Raw genomic sequence first — 24,679 nt, 5'->3', positions numbered from 1 at the left:
GGATGGCTGGTGGAAGCCGAAGCGAGTGAATTGTTGGCCCCTGTACGTCCGCCTTGGAGACACCCTCGGCTCGGCCTGGCCGCGTAAATCAATGCACCCCTTCGTCCTCTCGCGTTACCAACCCTCCTTGCTGCGCCAGCCCCCTCCCCTCACCCTCTCACTCTCTCTCTTTCTCTCTCTCTCTCTCTCTCTCTCTCTCTCTTTCTCTCCGTGTCCTCTCACGGCCCTCTTCTTGGTTCCTAGACAGAGACAGGCGGCAGGGACAGGGTGTCGGAGACGTCCGGCTACTGCATTATGTATTTCTCAGCCGAACCACCACTAACTCTCACCCTTTTTCATCTCCTTGGTCCGTCGTTTCTTCCTACGCTTTCCTTTCCTTTCTTTTTCCACCGTTTCGTTTCCTTCGGGCTCGCACGTAACCTACGGTCCCCCGTATTTCCATGGCCGATCTTTCACGGGAACTGTCGGTGAAGTCTTCTTCCTCTTTGGTCTCTTTCGTCTTTCCTCTTTTTTTTTTAATCACTCGAGCGTCAACGATTGACCGACGTATCCTTGCCGAATTAATTTTTAGCACGAACGTTCGATCAAAATATTAGGATAAATTTACCCACGTTTGTCAGTCGTTTGTGTAAAATTTCTGTCGTTACAATCTGTTTAGAAGACAATCGTTCCATGCGCGTATATCGTATCAAACTTATCTTGGCGAACGTAAGACGAGCTAAGAAGAAGACGACCACGAAACTATAATTTCAAGGCGAGAGACCAGTCTGACGAAAGCAAAAATAAAAGTACACCTCGGCAAGATCGAAGTGTCTGATAGCCTCTTAAAAGGGAAATGTTGAAGACAATCGGTCAACCTGTAAACCGATATCCTTCGGCTATACCGGTCCGTGCACGTATAATTCGCGTACAAGCCTCGTCTACAAGATGACACACGGCCGTTTACGCACGTCGATCGTCTCTGATTGGACGGGACAGCCGCCACACGGTGGTTGAACTTGAACGGCTCGGTATAAGGTTGCTGGCCCGGTTAAAGTTGACGTTAACCGCTTCGACAGAGGTATTCCTCTCGTCGGCAGGCCTGGAAACTTTTCCGTCGCCGCGTTCCGAAACGCGGTTCGCTGTTAGTTATTCTCCTGACACGAAGGAAGAACGAAAGAAATCAAATCGTCCGGTCGTCGAAGGAAGAAGCGTAAAAGAATCGATCGGAGGAAAGAGTAAAATTCTCGATACATATCTGACGTCATCCTTGCTCTTGCACTGCCTCTCAGTCGCAATCATCGTCGTACAAGCGATTGCGAGATATAATCCAGAAAATCACGCACGTGACCGATGCCCTCTACCGATTCGAGGATCGTCGATGAAAAGCATCGCCCGGATCATAGGAATCCGGAGGTGGATAGGGGTTGCTGGTGGCGCGTTCTCCATGATGCGTGCAGGAGGCAATAACGCGCGACGCGTGGCGCGCTCGCCGCTCCTCTATTACTTTGGGGAACCCCCTGGCGCGTTGCTAAATACCGCATCCCCCGTCTCACTGGCGAACTGAGTACCACCCCATGGGCGTCTTCGAGGCAGCAGCCCTTTCCGTCGCCACCGAGAACCACCCTACGTCGTTCCAGATTAAAAGCTGTGATTATACGTGGCATCAGCCACGTCCAACGCGCTAGCGACGGGCTCGAGCTGGTCGCAAAAGCGAAATGAAATGAATTGAAATTTGAATGTGAAATCTCATTGACGCGCCGAAGTGACTCTACATAATTTCTCGAATATGAGGTTGGTAGCGCGAATGATTTTTAATAAATTTGAAATTCGACGAAACAGCCACCGCCATGTCTGATGTTCTAGGATCCTTTCGGGCCGAGTAAAAGTGGTTGTATCTCATATCTGGTCCCCGTTCCATCCGCTGGCCGTTTCACTTTGCATTTTACAATCGGCCTTTCATGTCTCTTCTTCGCTCGCGTGTTCCACTCTGTGCCTTCTTGTTTTCTTCTGTCTCTCTTTCGCCCTGTATCCGTTTAAATTGCGAATACCGTGCGTTCCTCGACTTCTATTTAAATGTAATTTGTATCTTGCCTGCGCGATCGCTCGCACTCGCTCCCTTCTACTCTCGTCCCTGCTCGTGATTCCTTTCTTTCAGTGGTTCACGTTTGCTTGGATATTATCGTGTGAATTTCTGCCCACGTGTTGTTCCTTGGTCTTCTTATTCATTTAATAATCCCGCGATAATTCCGAAAGCGATTCTTCTCTGACATTTTTCATTCTTTCTTCGTGTACCCGAAAATCATTATTACTTCAGTTTTACATTTCACGAATGAAATATTCTTTTTCTTCCAAGTGGAGTCGATGGAGTCTCCGACGAGCGTTACTTTCTCGATATATAGGCAACCGTGGCGCTCGGAAACACGAATACCACGATGTAACCAACGGCTCGGCCAAAGTTTCTTGGTGCTTCGGACGATAAATCAAAGCAATAGCGATAACTCGTAGAATAATGGCCGGTTAGATAACTGTACGCGGGAAAAGATCGTCTTCGTTGGCCGGAATTGGTTTTCACGGCTAGTTCTACTCGATATAGAGCCAGTTGGTTAATTTATGTCGTGATAATTTGGATTGCCAATCCATTACGAAGTATTCTATTCGAAAGACACGATCGACAATCGTCACTTTTCATATTCTTTGATTATAATTATTTAATCGCTGAAATTCACAATCGTTGAAAACGATGATTGTCATGAAACGATGATGGTTATGAAAAAAAACCAGACACTTTGACAGAGAGTTACAACGTCAGCGTTCGATTTTCGTTCGGACAGAAGGGTGAGCGGTCAGTTGAATCGACTTAAGTAGAGGCGAGTACATAATAGAGCTGTCACGTTACACAATCGGTGGTGCACGCGTTTCGCATCTCTCTTTTTTCTTCTCTCTTTTTTCTCGGCTCCACTCTCCTTCGACTTGATCCAGACGGGATTTCCCACGCGGTATGGGGTGACTACGCTGATATTGTCGCTGCGTAGGATGCAAGATTTATACTGCAAATCGGCGTATCGACGCGTGCCGCGCCGGGTTCACCCCAATTTCCACGCGCGCGAATTCGTTGCGATCGCAATTCCGAATAATCGGCGAAAAATTGCGCCATTTGCCTGCTTTTACATGTTTGGTTCCGTGGGAATTTAATGGTAGAAAAATATACGCGGAGAGATGTACGCATAAAGTTATTTGTCGCGAGGCATTCCTTTGAAACTTGAAATACATACAAATAACAAATGGTTACATTTCTTTGGAGGCACGCGTTGCCTCCATTCAGCGCAAATTAATCTGTATCGCTTTCGATACGTCGCAGGCTGTATAATACGCGTTATTGTATACTCAAAATGCAAACGCAGATTATACCTATTACAGCACAATGAGAGGCGTGTTTAGAAGCAGAGCGTTAAATCATTATCAAGTGTCGAAGAGCGGAAACCGCATAACACGATATACTCTTATTAGGTGGTGACGTATGGCGGCTGATCCAGAAATCACGTAACCTGTGATTTAGGTGCTCGCACTGCGCTCTGCGGTTCCTGGAGCAAGAAGGGTGATTTAATGACAGGTTACGTGACAGATTTTCTCCTACCGCCTTCTGTAGGTGTAGTGTGCGTGTATACGTGTGCTTGTACTACGCAACAGCACACGCCACGTTTCGTACCGCGAATAGATGTTTGTCGCGTACGAATTTCACTAATTATTTAATTACAATTATTATTTCGACGGGATCCACCCGTCTCTTGAAACACCCGAGCACTCGTAGGCTCGATCATAAGCGGGAGTAGAGTGTATCAAGCGAAGGGTGCGACTCTTCTCTCGTTTCCCCATTCAGTTCACTTCCGTTATCCTGGGGTTTCGACCAGCCCCATACATCGCGGCTTTATTATGACAAAAACATCCTGAAGTAATAGTTGGTCCACGTTGCTTGGCCCAAGGTACTTTACGAGGGTTATTTAAAAGTCATGAAAGTCATAGTTGCGGACGGAACGGAAAGCTGCGGATGTTCACGCTGTTTTCACCGAACGACTCGGTCATATCCTGTTTTGACGCCACGCTTCGCGTCACCGATGAATATCGTACTCTGCGCTTTGAATATTTTATATTTTTACGTTATTCGCAGGTTCGAATGTTTTAAACTTTAAATTTTCTACAAATGTCTCGAGCATCCACGTTTTTAATATAAAAAAGAAAACGTGACAATGTTAGATAGAACATCGTTATTCGTATTGTCCGAAAAAAAAATCTTTGCCCGTAGTAGAAATGTCCCGCGACGCTTCTCAACGCTGAAAAGTATGATAACGCGTCGTGTTACGACAGACACAAAAGAGTGATGGATATAATCCTTGGTCCGTGCGATTCGTACGAAGGACGCCACGCGGCGAGGGCTCGTGAACACGTTAGCAACTATAAGAAGAGGATCCGGTGGATCGATGAAATTAGCATGAAGCGTGAAGAGGGTGGCTCATCGTCGAAAAGGGTGTTGGATAGAGACGTCATAATATTATCCTCGTTACTATTCTCGTTACGATTCGATAACGATGATAATTCGACGATCGTGCGGATTATTTTGAAACGAACGCGTCGTCACTCTTGAAGAATACAAATTGTAATTATACATATAAAAAGAAAAATGTTTTAAGGAAAATTTTAGAATAATCAAAGAAATAGTGTAATTATTTTGTTCTTGTCCCTGACTGCAGAACAATTATTCAAACTTGATTAAACGCATAGACTACTAACTACAATACTAACTACTAACTACAATATATCTTCGCTCTCGAAAAAAAAAAAAAAAAATAAACCACGTCGACAGAACGTAAAACTCCCTTATTCACGACTGACCGAGGAAACGTGTCACCAATTTCAATGTTTGGCAAGTGGTTCGCCATGAAACGTAGTACGTACGCGGGACGTGGCATTGTGGGATCGATTTCTAGTATGGTTACGATTGTCACGATAATGACGAGGGTGACACGAGGGCGCAAATGTTGTCGTGGATATAGAATAAAGCAAAAGGATATTCGCGGTGAATAAAAAAAGGAGAGAGAGGAAGAAGAAAGAGAAACGAACCAAACATAGGCAGGACACTCGATGTCACAGCGGGATTGTCGTTTGACTGGCACCCGTTCTTTGGAACGTCGGCTTTGTCGCGGAAAAAGAGAGAGAGAGAGAGAGAGAGAGAGAGAGAGAGAGAGAGAAGCTTCTTTGCCGCAACGACTTCTCATTGTACTCTCGAGCTTGTGACGTCGAGAAGTCACTCGACGTGGACGCTTTTGTACGCGTTTCGTGGCATCGCGTTAAGACGAAAGAGACCCAAAGAAATATCGGGTTTGTTCGGACCGGGCGCTGGAAAATTGGAAATATCTCTGGATCCTGGTTACTTTATAAATCGCCTGGGAGAACCTGAAGGTGGTGGAACGCGAAGGTTTCCCGTTTTGACGCCCCTCTGAAATATTTCAAATTTCCACACACAGCGATGAAACAGCTACAACCGTGTAACAGTGTAACAGCCGAGTCCACTCGCGCTTGGACTTTTATGCGAATTCATATTTTTCCCGAGACTATTGTTAATTAATTCTCTGCAACTCTGCACTTTGAAATTTCAAGCACTAAAAATTGTTGCAAAGCGTTGTTCTTACGTGATTTCAAACGTGAAATGCCGCCTCGTGCCTCTTTCGGAAACATTTTCAACGTAAAAATCACCGACGGATGTGTGTGCAACGCTATTATCTTGGAAAAAAAATTACGTCGTAACCCGTTGCACGCGAAAAGCTCGATATCGAGAATGTTGATAAGATAAAAAGGAGAGGAATCGAGGTCCAGAACGTCAGAGGACATCGAAGACAAGTCGGGGGAAGAGTATCAACGACGTCTGTTTCATGTTTGGAACGTGTTCGTGATAGCGGTGTGTCCGCGTGTGCACTGAGGGGGATGACAGTACACTCCGGCTCGTGGGTCCGAGATGTCAGCTCGCTTCAACGCTGCGGAACCCTGACACCGGGTCTAACAAACCTTGGGGAACGAAAATCTCCCATGGCCAATCCGAGAACTTGGCGCGTAATCCTTGGACACGCGATTTCTCCTCTTCTCCTCTACCACACCACGTCTCCCACCAGACTACCATCGGCTACATAGCGTGTTTATATTTCTCGGAGATCGTTCGATTATTCATTCGTTCTTTAGTGAATTTCAGTGAAAGTGACAGATGCAAATTATTTCATAATTTCTAAACTTCCTTCACTTTCTCAGTTGCGTTTACGAAAATAAAAATTGACAATCCCTGTTACTTTGCTTCGTCTCTATACGCGTCTAGCTCCAGCGTCGCGTGTGAACAGCTGGCGACACACACGGACAGGAAAAATACAGAGGTTTGGGAAATGAATTGCGAAACTATCGGCAGCAGGGGAACGTGGCCCGCTTTAGCTCGCCTGGAATTCTTTTACGACTTGGCTGGGATTTATACGAGCTGTAAGTGACAGAACCGACGAAGGCAGCTCACGTCGGCCCGAGGATAAATAAAAGATACCACACCAAGGGGAACAGAGAAAGAGAGAGAGAGAGAGAGAGAGAGAGAGAGAGAGGTGTACACGGTCTCCAGTTATTCCTCGACGCGTGCATACTTCCGCCTTCGAAGATGTAATTGCGTTCGTTCGACGAAACAAAAGGTTGAGAGAAACTCGTTGAATAAAACGGGGAAAAAGACTTAGAACCGCGGGACGAAAGTTTTACGAGTATCTAGATGGCGAGACCTGTAAAAAAAGTTCTCCTTTTATCTTTCTCCACCTTTCTCTCTTCTCTCTCTCTCTCTCTCTCTCTCTCAACTTGGTAAATATTTGTCAACTGAAGCACACGTGCCACGTACGTTGTGAAAGAATCGAGGTCTGACATTAACTGTTGGAAACTCACGATCAGTCCAAGGCAATTCTCCAAGCAAAAGGCTGTGCCTTTCGTGGTGCCGGGAAATTCTGCTTAATTTTCCAACGAAGACTTGGAAATTACACGACTCTCTCTCTCTCTCTCTCTCTCTCTCTCTGGTGGTACTTGCGCGTCGATCGGCGGAAGTAGCATCGCGCGTGTAGAGACGACCGCGTGCGCGCATGTTTCGCGCCGCAGACGCGCGAGTGCGTACTTAGGTTGGCAGAAGCCAAAGTCCCCTTGGAGTGACGCGAGACGGATATAATTGAAGGCGGAGGTAATTAACTCCCTCGTGGAGCACACGCCGCTCACCGCATCGTTTTAATTACCGCTCTCATCGCATTTCATCGGGCAGAAGCGCTCTCTGCCCTCCTCTCCCTGCTCTCCTCCCAAACTCTTCTCACTCTCTCTCTCTCTCTCTCATCTTTCTCTATCTCGATCGAGAATCGAGGTGTTTCGCGTGTTTATAATAAATCCAATACCACTTCAGCCAATATGCAATCTGCTAAAGGCGTCCCTAGGAACCGATACTCCACGAGGATAAGCGCGATTCGAGGTAAACGAGCGACGGAGATTTCTTTTGTGAAAGCTCTTCTCAAGCCGCGTGCAGCTCGTTTGCTGGAGATTCCTCCGGAGGGAATCCGAAGAGTTACACGTTGGTCGTAGATTGTGAATCTTGAGAAATACGAGATTGTCGTAATTAGTCCGTCTTTTTTTTTTTTTTTTTAATTTCAGGTGTCATCTATAAACAGGGTATTGAGAAATTTAGCGGCACAGAAAGAGCAACGACAGCAACAACAGCAGCAGCAGCAAGGAGTGGCTACTGTTGGCGTTGGAGTCGGTGCTGGCAGTCCAGCTGAGAGCGTTTACGACAAATTGAGGCTGCTGAACGGGCAAACCACTGGCTGGCCGAGGCCCAATCCATGGTAATTTAAATTTAACTTTTCCCGTTTATTGCAGGAAATTTCCCCAAATTTCACCTAGTGTTGCATTTGAAACCTTTGAGAAACTTTTTGTGATAATTTCTTTGATAACGTATCTTCTCGTCAGTCTCTCTTGTTTTACGAGTGAAAATTCTCAAAGTCCTTTTAAAGAAACGAGAGGATAATTTAGTCGAGAGAGAAAAAAAAAAAGACCACAAAGACCGCGGTCCCTTCCGTTTTCAAAATTTTATTTCGCATTAGGTATCCATCTGGAGCTGGCAGTCCATTTCCATCCCTGCAGCCCAGCTTGAGTCCGAGTCATTGTACAGCTCTGCCGCCGGATCCTGCGGATATTCTGCACGCAAAGAAGGGTAAGTGAAACACCAATGAATTACATTTCATTTAAATCAGGCATGCGTTACGCGCCTCTCTTCGTTAGAAATTCAGCAAAAAATATTGGATTAAAGATTCATAAAATATCGGTTAGAAGAGCAAAGTCTTACGAAAATTTCCTTAACGCGCGCAGTTCGCTATCTGTTCAATGGTTCGTCTTCAATTATTATTTGGGAATTCAAAACGAAAGGAGAAAAACTATTCGATACATTCCCCAGAAATTTATCCGAACCATCGGATATCCGCAATGCACGTTTCTCTAAAACGCAAAAAAATAAATGTATGCGACGCACCTTCGTATCTGCAATATACGAGTATACGTGCCGCACGTTTAAGTGCAGTAAGGCGTTCGCGCGTGTGTAAAAGTGGCCAGCATTGAGAAATCCAGGCAAGAGAAGAAAGGTGAAGGGAGAGGGGGGAGCAGGCGGTTTACACGCACGGCGAAGGGGGAGAGTGGGTGGTTTCGAGAATAGGGGGAAGAGGCGGCGCGTTTTAATTAATTAATCTGCCGGCTGAAACGATACTAATATCAATGTAATTCCGTCGGCGGGCCCCGCGGTTTGCCGCATGCGTGTGCAGCGCTTTTCCGGTAATAATTGTTACGTTTAAGCGAAACGAGAAGGACACAGACGAATGGGGGTGTAGGGGGTTGGATAGGGTGGAAAGCATGGTTGCAGTCGACCGACCAACCCACACGAAATTGTAACTCAACCGACGGAATATTCTCTCTGTCTCTCTCTCTCTCTCTTTCTCTCTGTGTGTCTCTCTGTCTCTCTCGTACTCGTTGAACCAACCCCTTGTTTGCCTCTCTTTCATGGTACACGAGCATACACGCGTTTCCCTTTGGCGGCATATCAAACGCGCGATTTCTTTTTGGCCGGGCGTTTTCCACCGCCACCGGTGGCGGATAGTGTCACGAGCAGCGAAAAACCAACGTGTGCGTGATTTTGATTCGTACGTGCGCCCGTTTTTTTACGGTCGAGCCGATGGAATCTCATGACGCGACGTTTGGACGGGGAATCTTAGAATTTAGAACGATCGTTGGACTGCGGATTTTTGGCAACGTCGTATTTTTAAAGAGACACGATTAAAAAACAGAAACAAAGGCCAAAAAGCATTTCGTGGCCATCTCGTGCCATTTCAAAATGTTTCGTGCAACAAATATGCGCGATATGGGTAGGTAATACGTACGTTCGTGTGCGAAAGATGTTCTACGAAAATAATCAGATAATTTCGCGAGGCAAAGTCGTTCCGCTAGGAAAGCGTGATTAATCGAGCCCCTCGATTCGGCGCAGGACGCGTTATTATTTTGTATTCCAGAAGGATAGAAGGGATACAATCAAATATGGTAACTGTTGCGAGCGTTCAACCGCACGCGGACCCCGGGGGCCGGATTATCTCCGCGTAGCTGCGGGCTTGCCACCGTTTATAGGATAACCCGTGTCAGGAGGGTTGTTTCTCTCTCTCTCTCTCTCTCTCTCTCTCTCTTCTCTCTTTCAACTTGCTACCTCTCCATTTGCCCTATCTGCATCCCTCTTGTCTGAGATTCAGTCGGTTCGTCCTCGTCCTTCGAGGTTTTCTCCTCTCTGTCGTTTCGCCCGCCAGTTGTTTCGACAGCGACCGATTCCGAGAGACGGAAGTCGCCTCGGGCCAATCAGAAACGACAACTGGCACACCAGGTTCCCCGAGAGCAAAGCGAAAGCAGATTACGCCGCAATCATCGCGCCCGATCCTTTACACAACAATCCGCGTTGCTCGCTGCTTCTCCAAGCTGTCGACAGTTCTCAAACAGTTCTTTCCTTTATATATTTTTTTTCTTTTTCTTGAAAGAGAAACTGCGAAGAGATGGTCCGATCGATGATCAGAGTCGCGAGATTATTTGAACGTCGTACATACGTCAACCGCACGAATGTTTAGCTCGCATCATCGATCGTCCGAGCCGAGAGAATCGCGGTCGAGCCAGTAAATCAGTTTTTCCAATTGAAATGAGAACGCAGCCGCGATCGCGTCGGGCAGATATTGAAATTCTGGGATGCCATTCAGAACTCGCTGTCGTTCTCTTTCTTTCGCCCGTTCTTTCTATCTTTTTCTTCCTCTTCTTTTTTTTTTTCTTTCACTCTCCTATCGTTCACCTCGTAGCACGGGACCCGAGAGATGAAAAAACAATGCCCATACGACCCGAACCCCCTTTCGTTTCGATCGAGCACCGAGTCTCTTTGCGCCCTTGTCTCCTTTTCTTTCTTGGCCTCTCTTGTTCATCGTCTCTGGCGTCGTCTCTCTTTCTCTCTCTCCTCTCTAGTTTTATTCCGGCTTCCTCTCCTTTCTCGCCACCCTCCCTCATAGAATTCTCTTCTGCATGCCGCTGCTACTGCCGTGTTTCGTCTCGTCTCGTCTCGTCTCGTCTCGTCTCGTCTCGTTTCGTTTCGTCCCGCATCTCGTGTCTCGTGTCTCGTGTCTCATGCAAAACGGCACAATGCAACTCGGGGATGCATTGTGGATCAGCCTCAGCAGACACCCCGCCGATACCGACGCCAACGCCGACGCTGACGTCTCGACGAGATGGCAACGATGATCGCGTACAAGACATCCACCGATCTGTCCTGCCATCATACACGGCCATTTTTGTCTAATATTTTCAAGAGTTGACAAATTTTAAGAGTTGGAAGATGAAAGAAATCTTAGTTCATCGATCAACCAATTACCCAAAAATTTTTCAACCCATGCAAATGTCGCTTTTATCACTGCTTTTCGCTTTTTCAAAGCGTATCCACGTCTCTTCCAGATATCTAACCTACTTATTGGCACTCGCGTCAAAACATGTTCCAAAACATTCGCTCCGCTTATTATTATCCTCTTTCTTTCAACGTTCGTCTCACTCTCGGCAGTCTCGGTCCCCAGCGATTCCTCCAGTTCCATCGTGAGGGGCCATCATCATTCTCACCGATGGAAGGTGAGCACACAGAGTTCTCCGCGGTTGATCTCTGGCTGAGATACGGAGGTAAAACAATATAATGGCCGCCCTGGTGCAGCCAGGAAACCGAGCCTGGTACTGAGAGCATTATCGTCGACCTCTTTATCTGCTGCACCCGATCTCTCTCTCTCTCTCTCTTTCTCTCTCTCTCTCATCTTTTCTTCTTTTTCTATTCTCTCTCGCAGGCGCGTTTTGTCGTCAGTGCGTTCCTCTGCTCTGCTTCTACTACTTCGTCTTCTGGAGCCCCCCATGTCCCAGTAGGTAGGCACCGTTGCAACGATGCGAAACCTTTTATCGTCGAGCAGGACAATACGCAGTCTCTCTCTCTCTCTCTCTCTTTCTCTCTCTAGCTCTCTGTCTTTCGTCGCTGGTTTGGTTCGTCGTGGAGTAAGCATCGTCCTCGTTGTCATTGTTCTCGCCACTATCGTGAATCCTCGTGGAAACGCGCGATCCGCGTATTAATGGTTCCCCGATAGCTTTTGTATACACGTCCTCTCTCTCTCTCTCTCTCTTTCTCTCCCCCTATCTTTCTCTTCTGCGAATGGTGGATCCTCCCGCGGAAACGAAGAAAAGGAAAAGTTTTTTCAAAAGAAATTCAGAGGGCTTTTTTCTCTTTTTTCTCTTTTCTCTTTGTTCTTTTTTTTCCGTTCTTGCGGCCTTTTTCGCGTTCCGTTTTGTCTATTGACCTTCATTGTTTAACAAAAGTGGAGGAATCCGCGGGAATTGTCTGACGAGACGACGCGTGTTCGATGCTAGTCATCGAAATTCTCTCTTTCAGCTTTGGCCTTTGAAAATAATTGGCATGTTACAAGGGATCGTAGTTTTTGTTTCATCTGTCGAACGCGCGTGTCTTTTTCTCCTCTTTTAGTCGCGTTCTAACGCGACATAATCCTACACGACGCATTAAGGTTGTAATTGATTCCTTATTTTTCACCACACCCTCTCAGCATTAGATCCACTCGAAACAACGGATCGAAAGTTTCCCCGCGTGGCTGTCGCTCGTTTTCGCGAGCTTGAAATCTCGATAGATCCCCTAACGCTGCTCGTGCGCTTCGCTAATTGTAAGATCGCGAGCAGGCTCGAAACGTTCTGTTTCGGTAGCCGATACCAGCACTCTCCAATATTTTTATTACACGGCAAAAGAAATTTAAAAAATCGAAAATGTCAAACTTGAAACCTGCTGGAATAAACTTGTGGAAACAAAAAAAATTCCAGAAGCATTCTTCTAAGACTGAAACTCGAAAATGGGAGGCCATTCGATTGTTCCGTTGTTAGATTGGCGCGCAATGAAGGTATGGTGGCCCCGCGGCTCGATCGGCGAGCGTTTGCAGAACGGTGCAGAGGGGACGGGGGGCCCCCGGCTTTTTATCGTTCGCTCGGCAGCGTAGATACTCATCGACGTGGCCGGTTCCATCGCGCCGCGGACCGGAATAAAACGGAAGACAAAGGAGCGTGCTGCTTGCCAGGATAACGCCGCGCCGCGCTAGCTTGGCGGTGGCGGAGGCGGGCCGTGGAAAGACGCGGGGGCGGGTGGTAACATCGTCGTGGACGGTAACCGGAGCCACGACGGGAGGTCAGTCTTCCAAGATTGACGAACACGATAAATCGAGCGCTGGTGACACCGGTTTGAATGACTCGACGCGACAACTCACTGACCTGCGAATCCAATGCATAGAGTTTCTCTGTCGACGCTGCCGAGACGAGAGATCGGCCAAGAAACGTCACCGGCAGGGAACGACACCTTGTAAATATGTCTGTGTTTTACGCGATGCAGGCTCGAGGAACGGAGGAGAGGTTTGAAACCTTGGCGATGAATCGAATTTTCAGAGGGAATTTCGAGGGGATAATCGAGCTCTCATCGAAGATGACGGTGAAATCGTGATTTTGGTGGAATTGCGAGAATTTGTGCATTTATAGATGGAATGTTGAATTTCAGTTATTGTCAGTTTCGTTCGATTAAAATCTAACGAAAATTCGCTCGCAACGTCTACGGTATAAATATTGTAGAACTTTGGCGTCGTTTTTAATAAAGCGCTCGGTGTTCTCGATAACTGGAGCCATTTCGGGCTAGCTTGGTAAATGATGATTTTAGCAAAAATTGCAACTCGGATGAATGCTGCGCGGTTATACATACCAGTTGTTTCAGTCTTGTATCCTTATCCGTTTAGCTTCTATCGAACGGTGATACGTTCGAAAGACAAGGATGATGAATCTTTAAAACGTTAATCGAATGAAAGTGCAACGAAATCTAGAGGCGCGAGTATATCCCTTCCGCGATAGGGAGAAGGAAAAGAAAGCCTTTCCTTGCTCGTCGAAAAACCGCGTGCATGGACACGCAGGCAATTTATACGGGGCGAGTGAAAAAGATGGAGCGTGAACGTGGGCGAATGTCAATGCGCTCGCATGGCGGACAGAGCGAGCAAAACGCATCGTCGAGCTTTTGCGGTGAGCCATGCGCGGTGGAGGCTCTGCGGTCTTCCGCAGGGAGAAAAGTTAGCCTATATCCCGTCTGCACGCTCGTCTGTCTACGTGTGCGTACGTACGTACGTACGTCGAAATAACAAACACCAGTGTTTTTCTCTCGTTCTGTTTTGCAATACCCACCCTCTCGCGTACGTACACTGGCACGCGTACGTTTGTCTGCGCGTGTCTGCACGAACGTACAATCGAGCCGTGTATGCGAATCATTCGATACCGCGGTCAGCGCTATTACGAATTCCCGACCGCATCTAGAAATCGATGGTCGAGGAAAAATTCTTTCGTTCCAACTAGTTTGGAAAATACAGGCCGGAATTCGCAGATGAAATTCCGCGGCCGCTGCAAATACGTGATCTGGTGCACCGTGATCGTTTCGGCTATGGCCGATCGGTTTCCAACGTGTATCGCTCGGTTTCCAACCCGTGTTTCTATCCCGACCGATCTTCCGGTCTCGCCGCTACGCCAATAAGACTCCATTTTATGCACGAATTCCCTTGTTATCGCGTCCGCGATCGCATGGTCCTACCATCATCATCATCGAGCCACGCTGTGTTTTTTCGTGAAATTGTCGTGGATGTCGTGTTCCCGTTTCCAACATTGGAAATGGAAACAAACGGGGGCGTCGGTCGATCGATTTCTAACCCTCTTGGAACCCAACTTCGTCGATTCTTCCTTCCTACGAAATGAATATATATTTTTGTAGCGGAAAACTATAGTTTCCACTGAAAAGAAAATTCTAAACTCGTAAACTCGTAAACGAGTGACTAACAAGTTGCCATCTTTCTCAGTCTCACGGAGACACCGAGACACCGAGAAACAATAATCCACGTAGCGGATTACTTGCAGAGACCAGCGGCTGCCGAAAAAAACAATTTTCCACTCGCTCCGACGATCAATCTTCCACCTTGGCTAACTCTTTCTCTCGCCGAAGACGACAATAAAGATCTATCCGTCTTCGTTCCGCCCCCATCCCTTGTGTAACTCTTTTTGACACGGAGCCTTCTCGTCGGGGGCCAGGCCATGCTCAATCGAGGGAAGCGCGTGAGAGGGTGACAAAGTGTCTCAGCCGCGAACGGGATAAGAAGAAGGGGCTGTAGAGCCGGGGTGTCGAGCTACTACCAGAGGAGAGATCTCTCTTTCCTTAACCATCGTTTTCCTCGCCCGAACAGAGCACACACACACACACACAGAGAGAGAAAGAGAGAGCGAGAGAGGGACGGCTCCAGGGTTGACTGATCTGCCTCGTAATGCCAATCGATATATGCATGTATATAAGTAGCGCGTTCTTCTCTTTCTTAGGCAACGGTCTTTTAGGCAACGTTCACACGCGCGGCAAACGTGGCCAAAACTCCCTCCAAACGCCGCCACCGTTGGGGATGAATATAACGTGACTCGCGTGTGAATAACGCCGAGTACGTGTTACGTGTGTATAAAGATCCGCGCGAAGATCCGTTTTGTAAAAGGCACTCCGGCTGCGACTTCCCGTGCTTCGAGCCGTGGGCGGAGTTGGAGGGTAGCAGGCAGTTTAAGGGGAAGTCGTCAACAACCCCTTGGATTTTTTTTTCTTTCTTTCTTTCTTCCTTCCTTTCTTCCTTTCTCTTTGTTGCCTCTTGCCTCCCTCGCCTTCCTCTCTGATTTCAGACTGACTCTCCTTTCTCGCATTTCCGATCTGCAAAGTTTCTCTTTTCCGTAACGAGCCTCTTTAACCTCTTGCGCTGGAATGACGTGCCACGCACGTCGACAATTTTTTCCCAGTCCCAAATTGCAACATTTTTTAAGTACATTTAAATGTAACCCAGGCAAAACAAATGATAAGTTGATTACTTCTTAATCATTTCTATCCGGTGATATCATACCGACGAGTTGAAAAGGAAAAGAAAGCGACTAATTATTGTATACGGTTCGGTCACTCGTTATGGTCCGCGAACCAGTTACCAGCGCAGGGGATTAACTAACGTTTTGCACGTACGTGTAATATCGTGGATCGATGTGCATTTTGACGTTGGCTTTGTTTGTTAACTTCATAAACGAACAAGTGTCTTTTCTTCTTCGTTTGTATCATGTTAATTAATTTAAGAAAAGGGGGAGAGGGAAAGAGAAAACAAAAAGCGGAAACGAAAACAGCAGTCAGATGTCACGTTCGGATTTGCAAAAGCGAATCGGGAATATTAGGTCGATCGTCGAGTGAAGTCATACGAAATTCCTCGCGCATAGGGATCATAATTCAATCGTCTCTACTACGATGAACATGCTCGTCCGATTGTGTAACATTATGTAATCCCCCTCCCTCAGTGATTGATCTGCGTGCTAACGACACATTGACTTGTGTAATTGATAGCGCGTCACACGCCACGCGGTTAGGAATCACCTTATTTTTCCATTATTCTTCGTTCCACGTTTAGTTTCATCGTTTCGCGCGAAACTTGCAAAACTCTTTACTCGGCGTGCATATTCGAGACACAAGTTTGTCTTGATTGAATCGTGGCTTTATTAAATCTTTATTCTGGCACTTCAAAATCCCAGTCATCGCTGTGCATCTCGTGCACTACGACCCATATGAGAAAAAGAAAAAAAACAAAAATTGCTCGTCGAACAACAAGATCACGCGAAGTGAGAGCAGAAACACACGGAAAATGAATCGCGATCGATCTGGTCCCTTCTCCTCCCCCCTCCCCCCTTTCGGTGCGCCGTGTTCGTCGTTAACAAAAACATCGAAAATCCGTGGCAGAGCGTAGGAAGCCGGGAGGATTCCTCCGTCGAACCCTCCACCACCTTCTCCCCCTCCTGCATCCATATTAATTCGGCGATATTAATCAAGCAGCGAGTTCTCGCGTACAAAGGCTCGAACCGATGTAAGCGCAGTAGGAACTTTATTGTTTTGGTACCCTCCGGTTCAATATCGACGTGCCCTGTGACGCAATGCGTACGTACACTGGTTGCACATCACCCTCGCGCGTCGCCTAGCGTATGCGTGTGTGTACGTACGTACGTGCGGCCGCGCGAGCGTTCAAATATTCTGAAAACTCTCGACGAAGCAAGAGCTGCTACGTGTATGCACGCGACGGAGAGCATGTGTGTGTGTGTGTGTGTGCGTGTGCGTGAGTGCCCGACGTACACGTAGACGTAGACGACACACACACACACACACACACGCACGCGCGTGCACACACAAAGGCGGAGAAACGGAAGGATCACAAAGGGTTTTCTCGTTGCGAACAAGCAGCCAGACGGGCAAGTAAAAGCAGGTGCCGACTTCGAAAGAGAGTCGAAAGAGAGTTCGACGTGGGCTGTCGACGGGGGATCTCCAATCACTGGCAGGCAGCGTCTGCCATACGTGGGAGCTACCGCTGACTTTCAGCGGCATCTACCTTCTCTTTCCTTGCGCTCATTGTTTTCTCTCCTCGCCAGGCGAGAACCCGGCGAGAAGCTGCGAGACAGCAGCGAGACGATATACGTACATATGTACATGCAGTTGAATTCCGTCTCTCTGCGAAAATAGGTCGTCTCTCCAACTCAAGAGAGAAAAGAAAAGGAGACGAAATCTTCTATCGAGCTCTTTCGTAGGCAGAGAAGATCGATTCATCGAGGAGCAACGTTTCTTTTCGATAAATTACGTTCGAGATGAAACGAAACTCGAAGGAAAGGGGATTGCGGTGCGAGATCGTGCGACTTCGGAGGAACCGAAACCGAAACCAGAGATCCTGAGAATCGAGCTGCGCCACCGACCACCCGCAAACACAGGAAAAGACTAAAGGGCACGAGAGAAAGAAAAGACGCGAAAAGAAGAAAGGAATAACGTAATGGAGAGAGAATTGTAAAAAGAGGTCAGGGGCGACGTTTCGTCAAACCTGACTCTCTCGAGTCTCGGATCTGGGGGTTACTCTCTCGTTCCTCATACCCTGCGATTGTGTAGGGGCCACGAAAGGGGGTAGCTCGGTCTTCTCGCGCCCTTGCGCCGCGGGCATCCCGCGTTCTCTCTGTGTTCTCGCTCGTTTGTCTCGCCTCCGCGAGTGTCCAGATTAAGAAAATAGCGGGAGGCTCCCGCAGCGCGTATGGGAACCTGGCCAAACCAAAATCCTCAAAATCCCACTCTTCCAGTGGGAACCTCTGGACAGAAATTACCACAGAGAGAGAGAGAGAGAGAGAGAGAGAGAGAGAGCAATGTACTCGTGCGATTGAACGATTGTACAATTGCAGGATGTTTCTCGTCAGCGGAAAGAATTATGCTTTGAATTCAATTTTAGTCGAAATATTAATTTGCTGACACTAAAGCGGGTAATTTTATTAAAAAGTAAAAGAAAAAGGGGAGCACGGAACGTAACTTGATATATAATTCGATGCATTTATTTCGCAGTTATTTCCCCGCGAAAATACGTACTGGTCGACATTTTCTGTTATCGTGATAATCATCGGTAGATAGACCGGATGTTTGCATGTTGAGTTTCACAGTAGTCGTTGTTCACGACGCAAGGGTAGATTTATCTGATGGTAATATAGCGATCGACGATGCAGCTGCCATACCGTCTCTTCCTCCGTTTCAGAGCTGATTTAACGATTAACGTACTTAAGGATGATTTAAATCTAAAAGGTGTAGCGTTACAGTTTGCGTAATCATCGTTTGCGCTAAGGGAAGAATAATATTCAGTTTCAAGTTCTTGTATTTTGATAAGATTTCGTCAAGTGACGAACGCGCGAGAAAAAAAAATTGATAAATCGCAGAAACGAAGAGTGCACGGAGAGTAGAAGCGACTCTGACCTTAAACTTAATTTGGCGCGGAACCAGTTTTTTAAAATTTCCTCTATATGCAATTATCCCGCGCAGAATAAGCGACACCCTTAAACTCGCGACGCTTTCGCTCTCGCTTTGTGTATTCTCTCTCGCTCTCTCTCTATCTTCCCCCCTTTTCTACATTTTTTCTGTTAAAAATAACACCTCCGGACGAGAACGAGAAGACAGAGAGAGGGAGAGATGAGAAAGACCGTCGCGACAGAGAAACAGGGGAGTGAAAAGTGGCGGAGGTTACTTCCGGAAAAATTAATATCTCATGGGAAGGACGGTGTACCGGCTGTTAGCTCAAGTGCAGACGTCGCGAGAGCAGAGGGGACCACCGACGGGAAACTTTTCCCGAGTAACTTTCAACGATGGGTTCAAATACGTCGCACGTTGGTTCAAACATTCGCTATCTCGAGAGAAAGAGAGAGAGAGAGAGAGAGAGAGAGAAAGAGAGAGAGAGGGGAAAAAAGGAAAAAGAAGAAGAAGAAGAAGAAGAAGAAGAAGAAGCGGTATTTCTAAGAATTCAAACGCGATAAATTCGCGCGAATACTTTGATAAAGTATTGTTCGAAACAAGTTCGAAACTAAGAGCAGATATCTTTCGAGAAGAGTTTCGAGCTTTCGTCGAGTATCCCAAAGAAACTCTGATTCACGACTTGAGCTTCCAAACGACCGCAGAGCTCTCTCTCTCTCTCTCTCTCTCTCTCTTCTGTCGACTGAATTGGTTTGCTCTTCAAGATCAGTTTAATTGGTCTTGACCGCTTGACCGGAGTAATTGGCCGATCCGAAATTCGGTTTTGAAACTAGCTGCTGGTTGAATCTTGAGGCCATTTGAAGGCCTCCTCGAGATCTCTTTGTTCCCGGCCGGACGGCCAGCCATTGTTTAATGTTTGAAAAGTTCGAGCAGTTTGCAGTTTGCATCGATTGTTTCCGCGTCGATTGTTAAAGACTGGCTCTCCTCACGAAGATCCTCGGATTTTTCGATTGTGTTAGCTCTTGCCCCCAAACTTTGGGGAATAATGGGAATTTGTATTTTAATTAGACGAAAAATTGTGCGTTTGAAAATCTTTGATTCTTGACTCGGCTAAATACCACCGATCCAATGCACCAGGAAGCAAGAAGCAATATATAACCATTGTTGGCGAAACGAGTCTCTTTTTTTCTCCTCTCTTTCTCTCGTTTCTTTTTGCAATTTTTCCGCGACCAGGAGGATCAGATAGGAGAGGAGAGGAGAGGAGAGGAGAGGAGAGGAGAGAGGGAGACAGAAGAAAACTGGTCCCGCGGTGGTTGCGGGATATGATGAAAAGCACGTTGGTGAGGGACGCGAGGCGAAAGGGGAAGAGCATTTTGGTGGGTTGGAACGTGGCTGTAGAATTTCAGGAGGATCCCTGACGAGGGATTGGCTGTGTCGGAGTGAACTTATGAAACGGCCAACCCCGGTAGAGTCGAGCGAGATATTAAATTTCTGGAATTTTGCGGTTAGGCGCGTCTACATGCCGACGGGTCTGCCACCAACACATCCGCGTTTCTCTGCTCCGCGTGTCCACGTGCCGCGGCTAAGAAAATTCTTTCGCAGGATTTCTCCCATTCGACCTCGTCTCGATACCTCCGCTCCAAATAGTTACCAAACAACACGTTCCGTCCGCACGCGATAGAAGCATAGCACGTTCTTCACTTTTCGTTTGCCAGCGTTGCCAGCTCGTTGCACTTTTAATTGCTTTTCCTCTTCTCCTCTTCTCCAGAACGATATCATATACAGGAGATGACTGAACGCTCCAACAGCAAAGCAAACAGATTTCGTACTCAAAAGAAATAGGAAATTGTGCGGGGATACGGAGAGCGCAAACTAGGAAGGATGGAGAAAGTATGTTGTCAAGTCAACAGCCGCTATTTGCTCGTTAATATCGTCCTTGTTACTTCTTCTACTTTCTTACGCTTCGCGCTTACAATCTTCTTAAAATTAGTTTTAAATTCAGGACCTCGGCACGGTCCTCGTCAAACGACATGTACGAGTATGTACAAGTAAAGTTACAAGTGAATCGTCGTCCGTTCGAGTTACGGCAAGGTTAGAAGGTATCTAGAGTCGCTCGGTGCAGCGTAAGCAGCCAACGGGAGCACACCGGCGGGATTGTCGTACTGATACTGCACTTGCGTGGCGACCGGTTGAATCTCCAATTTTTGCGGTTTCGACTCGGCCGACGGTGATGCTGCGACCGAGGCGACTGGAGCGACGGACACTTGCAGTCCAGCTGGCACGATCTGCAACTTTTGCAGGGGGGCGTACGCGTAGATGGGCCCGCGGAGAGGTTCCACGTTCTCCGCGCGGATCTTGGCGAAGTACTTCATCGCCTCGATGTTCTGGCGGCTGACGTAACGGACGCGTTGGAGACGGCCATCGGGAAGGGCCACGTAGTACTCGCCGGACTGTTGCGGCTGCTGTTCGTCGACGTCCTCGTCGTCGAGCTCGTTCACGGCGTTGACGGGCTCGGACTGGTGGAGAGCAGACAAAGAGAACAGAAATGACAGAATATTAGATCGACGCCCTGTATCCTTAGTAGCAGGATTTCTCGCTTTGCAAGCCTCCGAATCTTCCGCAGCTAAAGAATTTCTTTATCTAGAGACGCTGTCCCAAAGTTTATCCGTATTTTCTCAGTTTTAAATTATTATACTCAAATATAATATAAACACAGGCAAGGCAATTATTTTAAAATGGAAAGTGAACTTGCAATTGGTGACATCATTCCGACGAGTTGATGAAAAAGAAAGCGACGAATTATTGTATACACGCTACTGTGAACCAGTTGCAAGCGAACCAGGTGCTGCGAATCTAAGAAATACTCCTGCTCTCTTTCTAAAAATCCTAGGCACCCGAGAAACTTCTTCCTCGACGAGACCAATTTCATTTCAAAAAAACTCCTTTCTCCTTCTTCTTCGGTTGAAAGAAGCCAAGCAAAAAGACCGGCAAATAAAGAATGAAAAAGAAAAAGAAAGCAGAGGAGCTTAAATTTCATCGTTGAAACATCGTGTTACGTGTTATCAGACTTGTTATCGTCTTATTTGGTACAACGAAGGAGAAGAAAAGAAGATTGGAAGTGTGCAGGGCCCGTTTGGCACAAGGCTGCACGAGGTTTCCACGGAATTTTAAATCGCCGTTCCAGGGAATCGTTCGTTCTCTCTCTCTCTTTCTTTCTCGGGTTCCCCTTTCTGTCTCCGTTCTCCTTTTTCGGCCGTCTTAACGACATTAGTATTCGACTCGTCGTTTACCTTCGATCGCTGTGCAGGCACGCGTGCGCCTGCCCCGCTACCAAATTCAAAGGCGGCGTGATACAATCCGTGATGCAGCGATCCGTGATTTCGGTTCCTTACCGATCGTTCTCGTTACCTCCCTTTCGTACCGTTTCTCGAAAAATTCCGCCGATCACTTAATTGCTCCCCTAATGTTAGATTCGTTGCCCCCGACTCGATCCTCTTGAAACGAACGTTTCTTTCGAAAGAAAATTTTCATGCATTTTCGCAGAAAGTTGCGCGTGAAAGGATTTTCCGATTATGACCACCGAGATTCTGTGTCGTTTCGAAGACACGAATTTGCACAATTTTTCTTATTGAAAAGTCTGCGGTATGACGGTTACTTTGGTTAATTTCGAGGGAAAAGTTGGAAGCAAAATGTGTCCCTTACCTCGGAATCGGTGACGCTAGCGACAGTGGTAGCATCCTCTGCCTCGGTGGTACTTGGCACTTCGGCAGTGGTGGTTTCTTGCGGTGGTCCGTACTGTTGTTGAGGAACTGCTGGTGGTCCGTATTGCTGTTGAGGCGCGCTAGGTGCTCCGTATTGCTGTTGAGGCGTGCTAGGTGCTCCGTATTGCTGCTGAGGAGCAGCAGGTGCCCCGTATTGTTGCTGAGGAGCAGTAGGTGCTCCGTACTGCTGTTGAGGTGCACTAGGTGCCCCGTATTGCCTCTGAGGTGCTCTCTGGGGAAGATTGAAGGCTGGACCGGCTGGTCTCCATCCGGAAGGTTGGTAAGGTGCGTTGGCCGCTGTGGTGGTTTCTTCTTGCTGTCTGGCAAAGTAGAATTGTCTCTGCTGCTGCGGACGATACCTCGGTGGCTCTGCCATCACCGTGGCCATCAGGAGAGCGAAAGCGACGTAGACCTTGGGGAAAAAAGCGACGTAGATTTCGAAAAAGTTAAGTATTACGTGTGTTGAGTGTGCGTGTGTTTTTTTATTTCTTCAAAAAATAGAAACGTAGAACAAGTACCTTCATTGTGGCGCTAGTGTGTTACTCGGTGAAGCTGTCGGGTTGACTGATTCCCGAAGTCGACGGGCTGGATTATATATACAGTGAGGCTCGTATGCGTGCTGCATGTTTAAAAAGAATTATACCGCCGGCTCGTCGGCCGTCAAGCGACATTGACCTCCTAAAACACTGATGAATCCTCGATCGTTGTTGGCTCACCATCCGGTTGCCTCGTACCTTTGCTTTTTCGGTACCCCGCGACACGTACACGATCGTCCTTTTTCGAATTTGCTTCTTGCTACCTGTCGTAGTAGTACGATAATTGAAAAAAAAGAAAAATAGGTATATTAGCACGTTCAACTGCACTGACGAAGGCATTCAAATTTTATTGCTAATATTTTATTGCTAATTGAATTTTTAGAAAGTTACGCACGCGTAATATATTGTACGAAAATTTCAAGGATTAATCGACGTTAACTAAGGATACCACCCGTAAGTAACGTCGTTTTCTTCAAATTACATAAACATTTAGTCATCAAGTGACAATAATTTTGCACAGTATCAAAAAACAACATTGGCCAACTTATGGATACCACAATGTCTAATATACTATAATATTATTATTATAATATATAGTATACCTACCTACGTGTATCGGCATCGATTATGCGACGATTACGTGTCGATTTAATATTAAACCAGACGACGAATCGATGACGGCACGCCGTAGTCTCCGTCCTAATTGATTCCTAGCACGCAGCACGCGTGACTGTGATGATTTTGCGCGCTAATGAATTCAGCGGTGTACCCGATCCTCGAGCATCACTCGGAGAAAAGAAGGATGGAGAGGACGTGCACAGTGATATCAGGGCCGAGCGGCGCGCGTTCATCCTTCGGAATTTATAATGGCAGATACAATTCTGTCAGCGGCTGATTCGTGATTCACGCGACAGTATCGCGAAAGAATCTCGTGGCCGACGCCAGACGTCGTAACATTCGTTCTCCGCGAATTTCGCGGACGCCGTCGGACTTTCAATCTCGAATTTCAAAAAAACTCTTGCAAAAAAGAGAATTATTTTCGATTCTCGTGTACGTGTAGCAGCGTCCCTATAAAATAGCGTATCGTGGCGATAAAGAATTTTAAACGACCAAGAATTCTAGTCAACGATAGTAATTGAGAGTTGAGAAACATTATCACGTTGTCATTGCAGAATTTATTCAGTGTCGTCAGGGTAATATTCGATACGTTGAAGTATCGAACGTGCCTCGATCTTTGCCGTTACGGGTGAGACGTGTACGGCCTCGTGTTCGTCGGGGAAATATTTAACATAAAATCGTCCAAAAGTAGGAATGGGTAACCGTGACTCGCGGAATGTGCCAATGTCGAAGGGCGATCTCGCGAGAGAGAAAAGAGAAAGAGAGAGAGAGAGAGAGAGAGAGAGAGAGAGAGAGAGAGTCTGGCCAGGGAACAGAGACGAATATAGAAGAGAAGGAAAGGAATAGCGAGAGTGGTAGGGGCAAGCGGAGGGGTGGCCCGGCTAAAGCAAATTATTCACACTCAAACGACTCCATTTCAATATCGGGCCGAGGCCCAGGGACAAAAGAAGGGCGAGATGCCTGTCTCCCTTCTGCTTTCGCTTTGCCAGTGCCCGATACCTTTGCCTGCAGCCTGCAGGCTTAACTCTCCTTTTTTCCATCCCTCTCTCTCTCACACACACTCTCTCTCTCTCTCTCTCTCTCTCTCTCTCTCGTTCTCGCTGTTTTTTTCTCTCCCTCCATCTTTGCCTTTGGTTCTAACCTCTTCTCTTCACGCTCATTTTTCTACGTTATTCCACTATCGCTCTGTGTGAACGTGTGTATATGTCGAATACACTGTAGAGAGAGAGAGAGAGAGAGAGAGAGAGAGAGAGCGATAAATGCAAGATAAAACGCCATGACGAGATATCCTTGACCTTTATGAGGTGGAC

General features: G+C 47.1%; 2 protein-coding genes across 4 annotated transcripts in view; one reads left to right on the top strand and one right to left on the bottom strand.

Annotated features, from left to right (window-relative positions):
- LOC122535359 (paired box protein Pax-6-like) overlaps positions 1 to 24,679 on the top strand; it is a 71,304-nt gene that overhangs the window by 28,759 nt on the left and 17,866 nt on the right. For all 3 annotated transcript variants that reach the window (XM_043666831.1, XM_043666830.1, XM_043666832.1), the window contains exons 5-6: positions 7,678 to 7,868; positions 8,127 to 8,236. In XM_043666831.1, the coding sequence (XP_043522766.1) occupies positions 7,678 to 7,868; positions 8,127 to 8,236 (301 nt within the window). The remainder of the gene's footprint in view (positions 1 to 7,677; positions 7,869 to 8,126; positions 8,237 to 24,679) is intronic.
- On the bottom strand, positions 20,371 to 22,884 carry LOC122535360 (class E vacuolar protein-sorting machinery protein hse1-like). Its single transcript, XM_043666833.1, has 3 exons — positions 22,734 to 22,884; positions 22,157 to 22,627; positions 20,371 to 20,970 (listed from the first exon to the last, which is right to left on the bottom strand). Exons 1-3 carry the CDS (start codon positions 22,737 to 22,739, stop codon positions 20,536 to 20,538), a joined length of 912 nt encoding a protein of 303 aa, XP_043522768.1. The 5' UTR covers positions 22,740 to 22,884; the 3' UTR covers positions 20,371 to 20,535.

Source organism: Frieseomelitta varia, unplaced genomic scaffold, assembly GCF_011392965.1.
Source record: "Frieseomelitta varia isolate USP_RPSP 00005682 unplaced genomic scaffold, Fvar_1.2 scaffold_707, whole genome shotgun sequence".
In the NCBI taxonomy this organism is placed as follows: domain Eukaryota; kingdom Metazoa; phylum Arthropoda; class Insecta; order Hymenoptera; family Apidae; genus Frieseomelitta; species Frieseomelitta varia.
The sequence above is the reverse complement of the archived record's forward strand: the minus strand, read 5'-3'. Positions and strand labels throughout refer to the sequence as shown.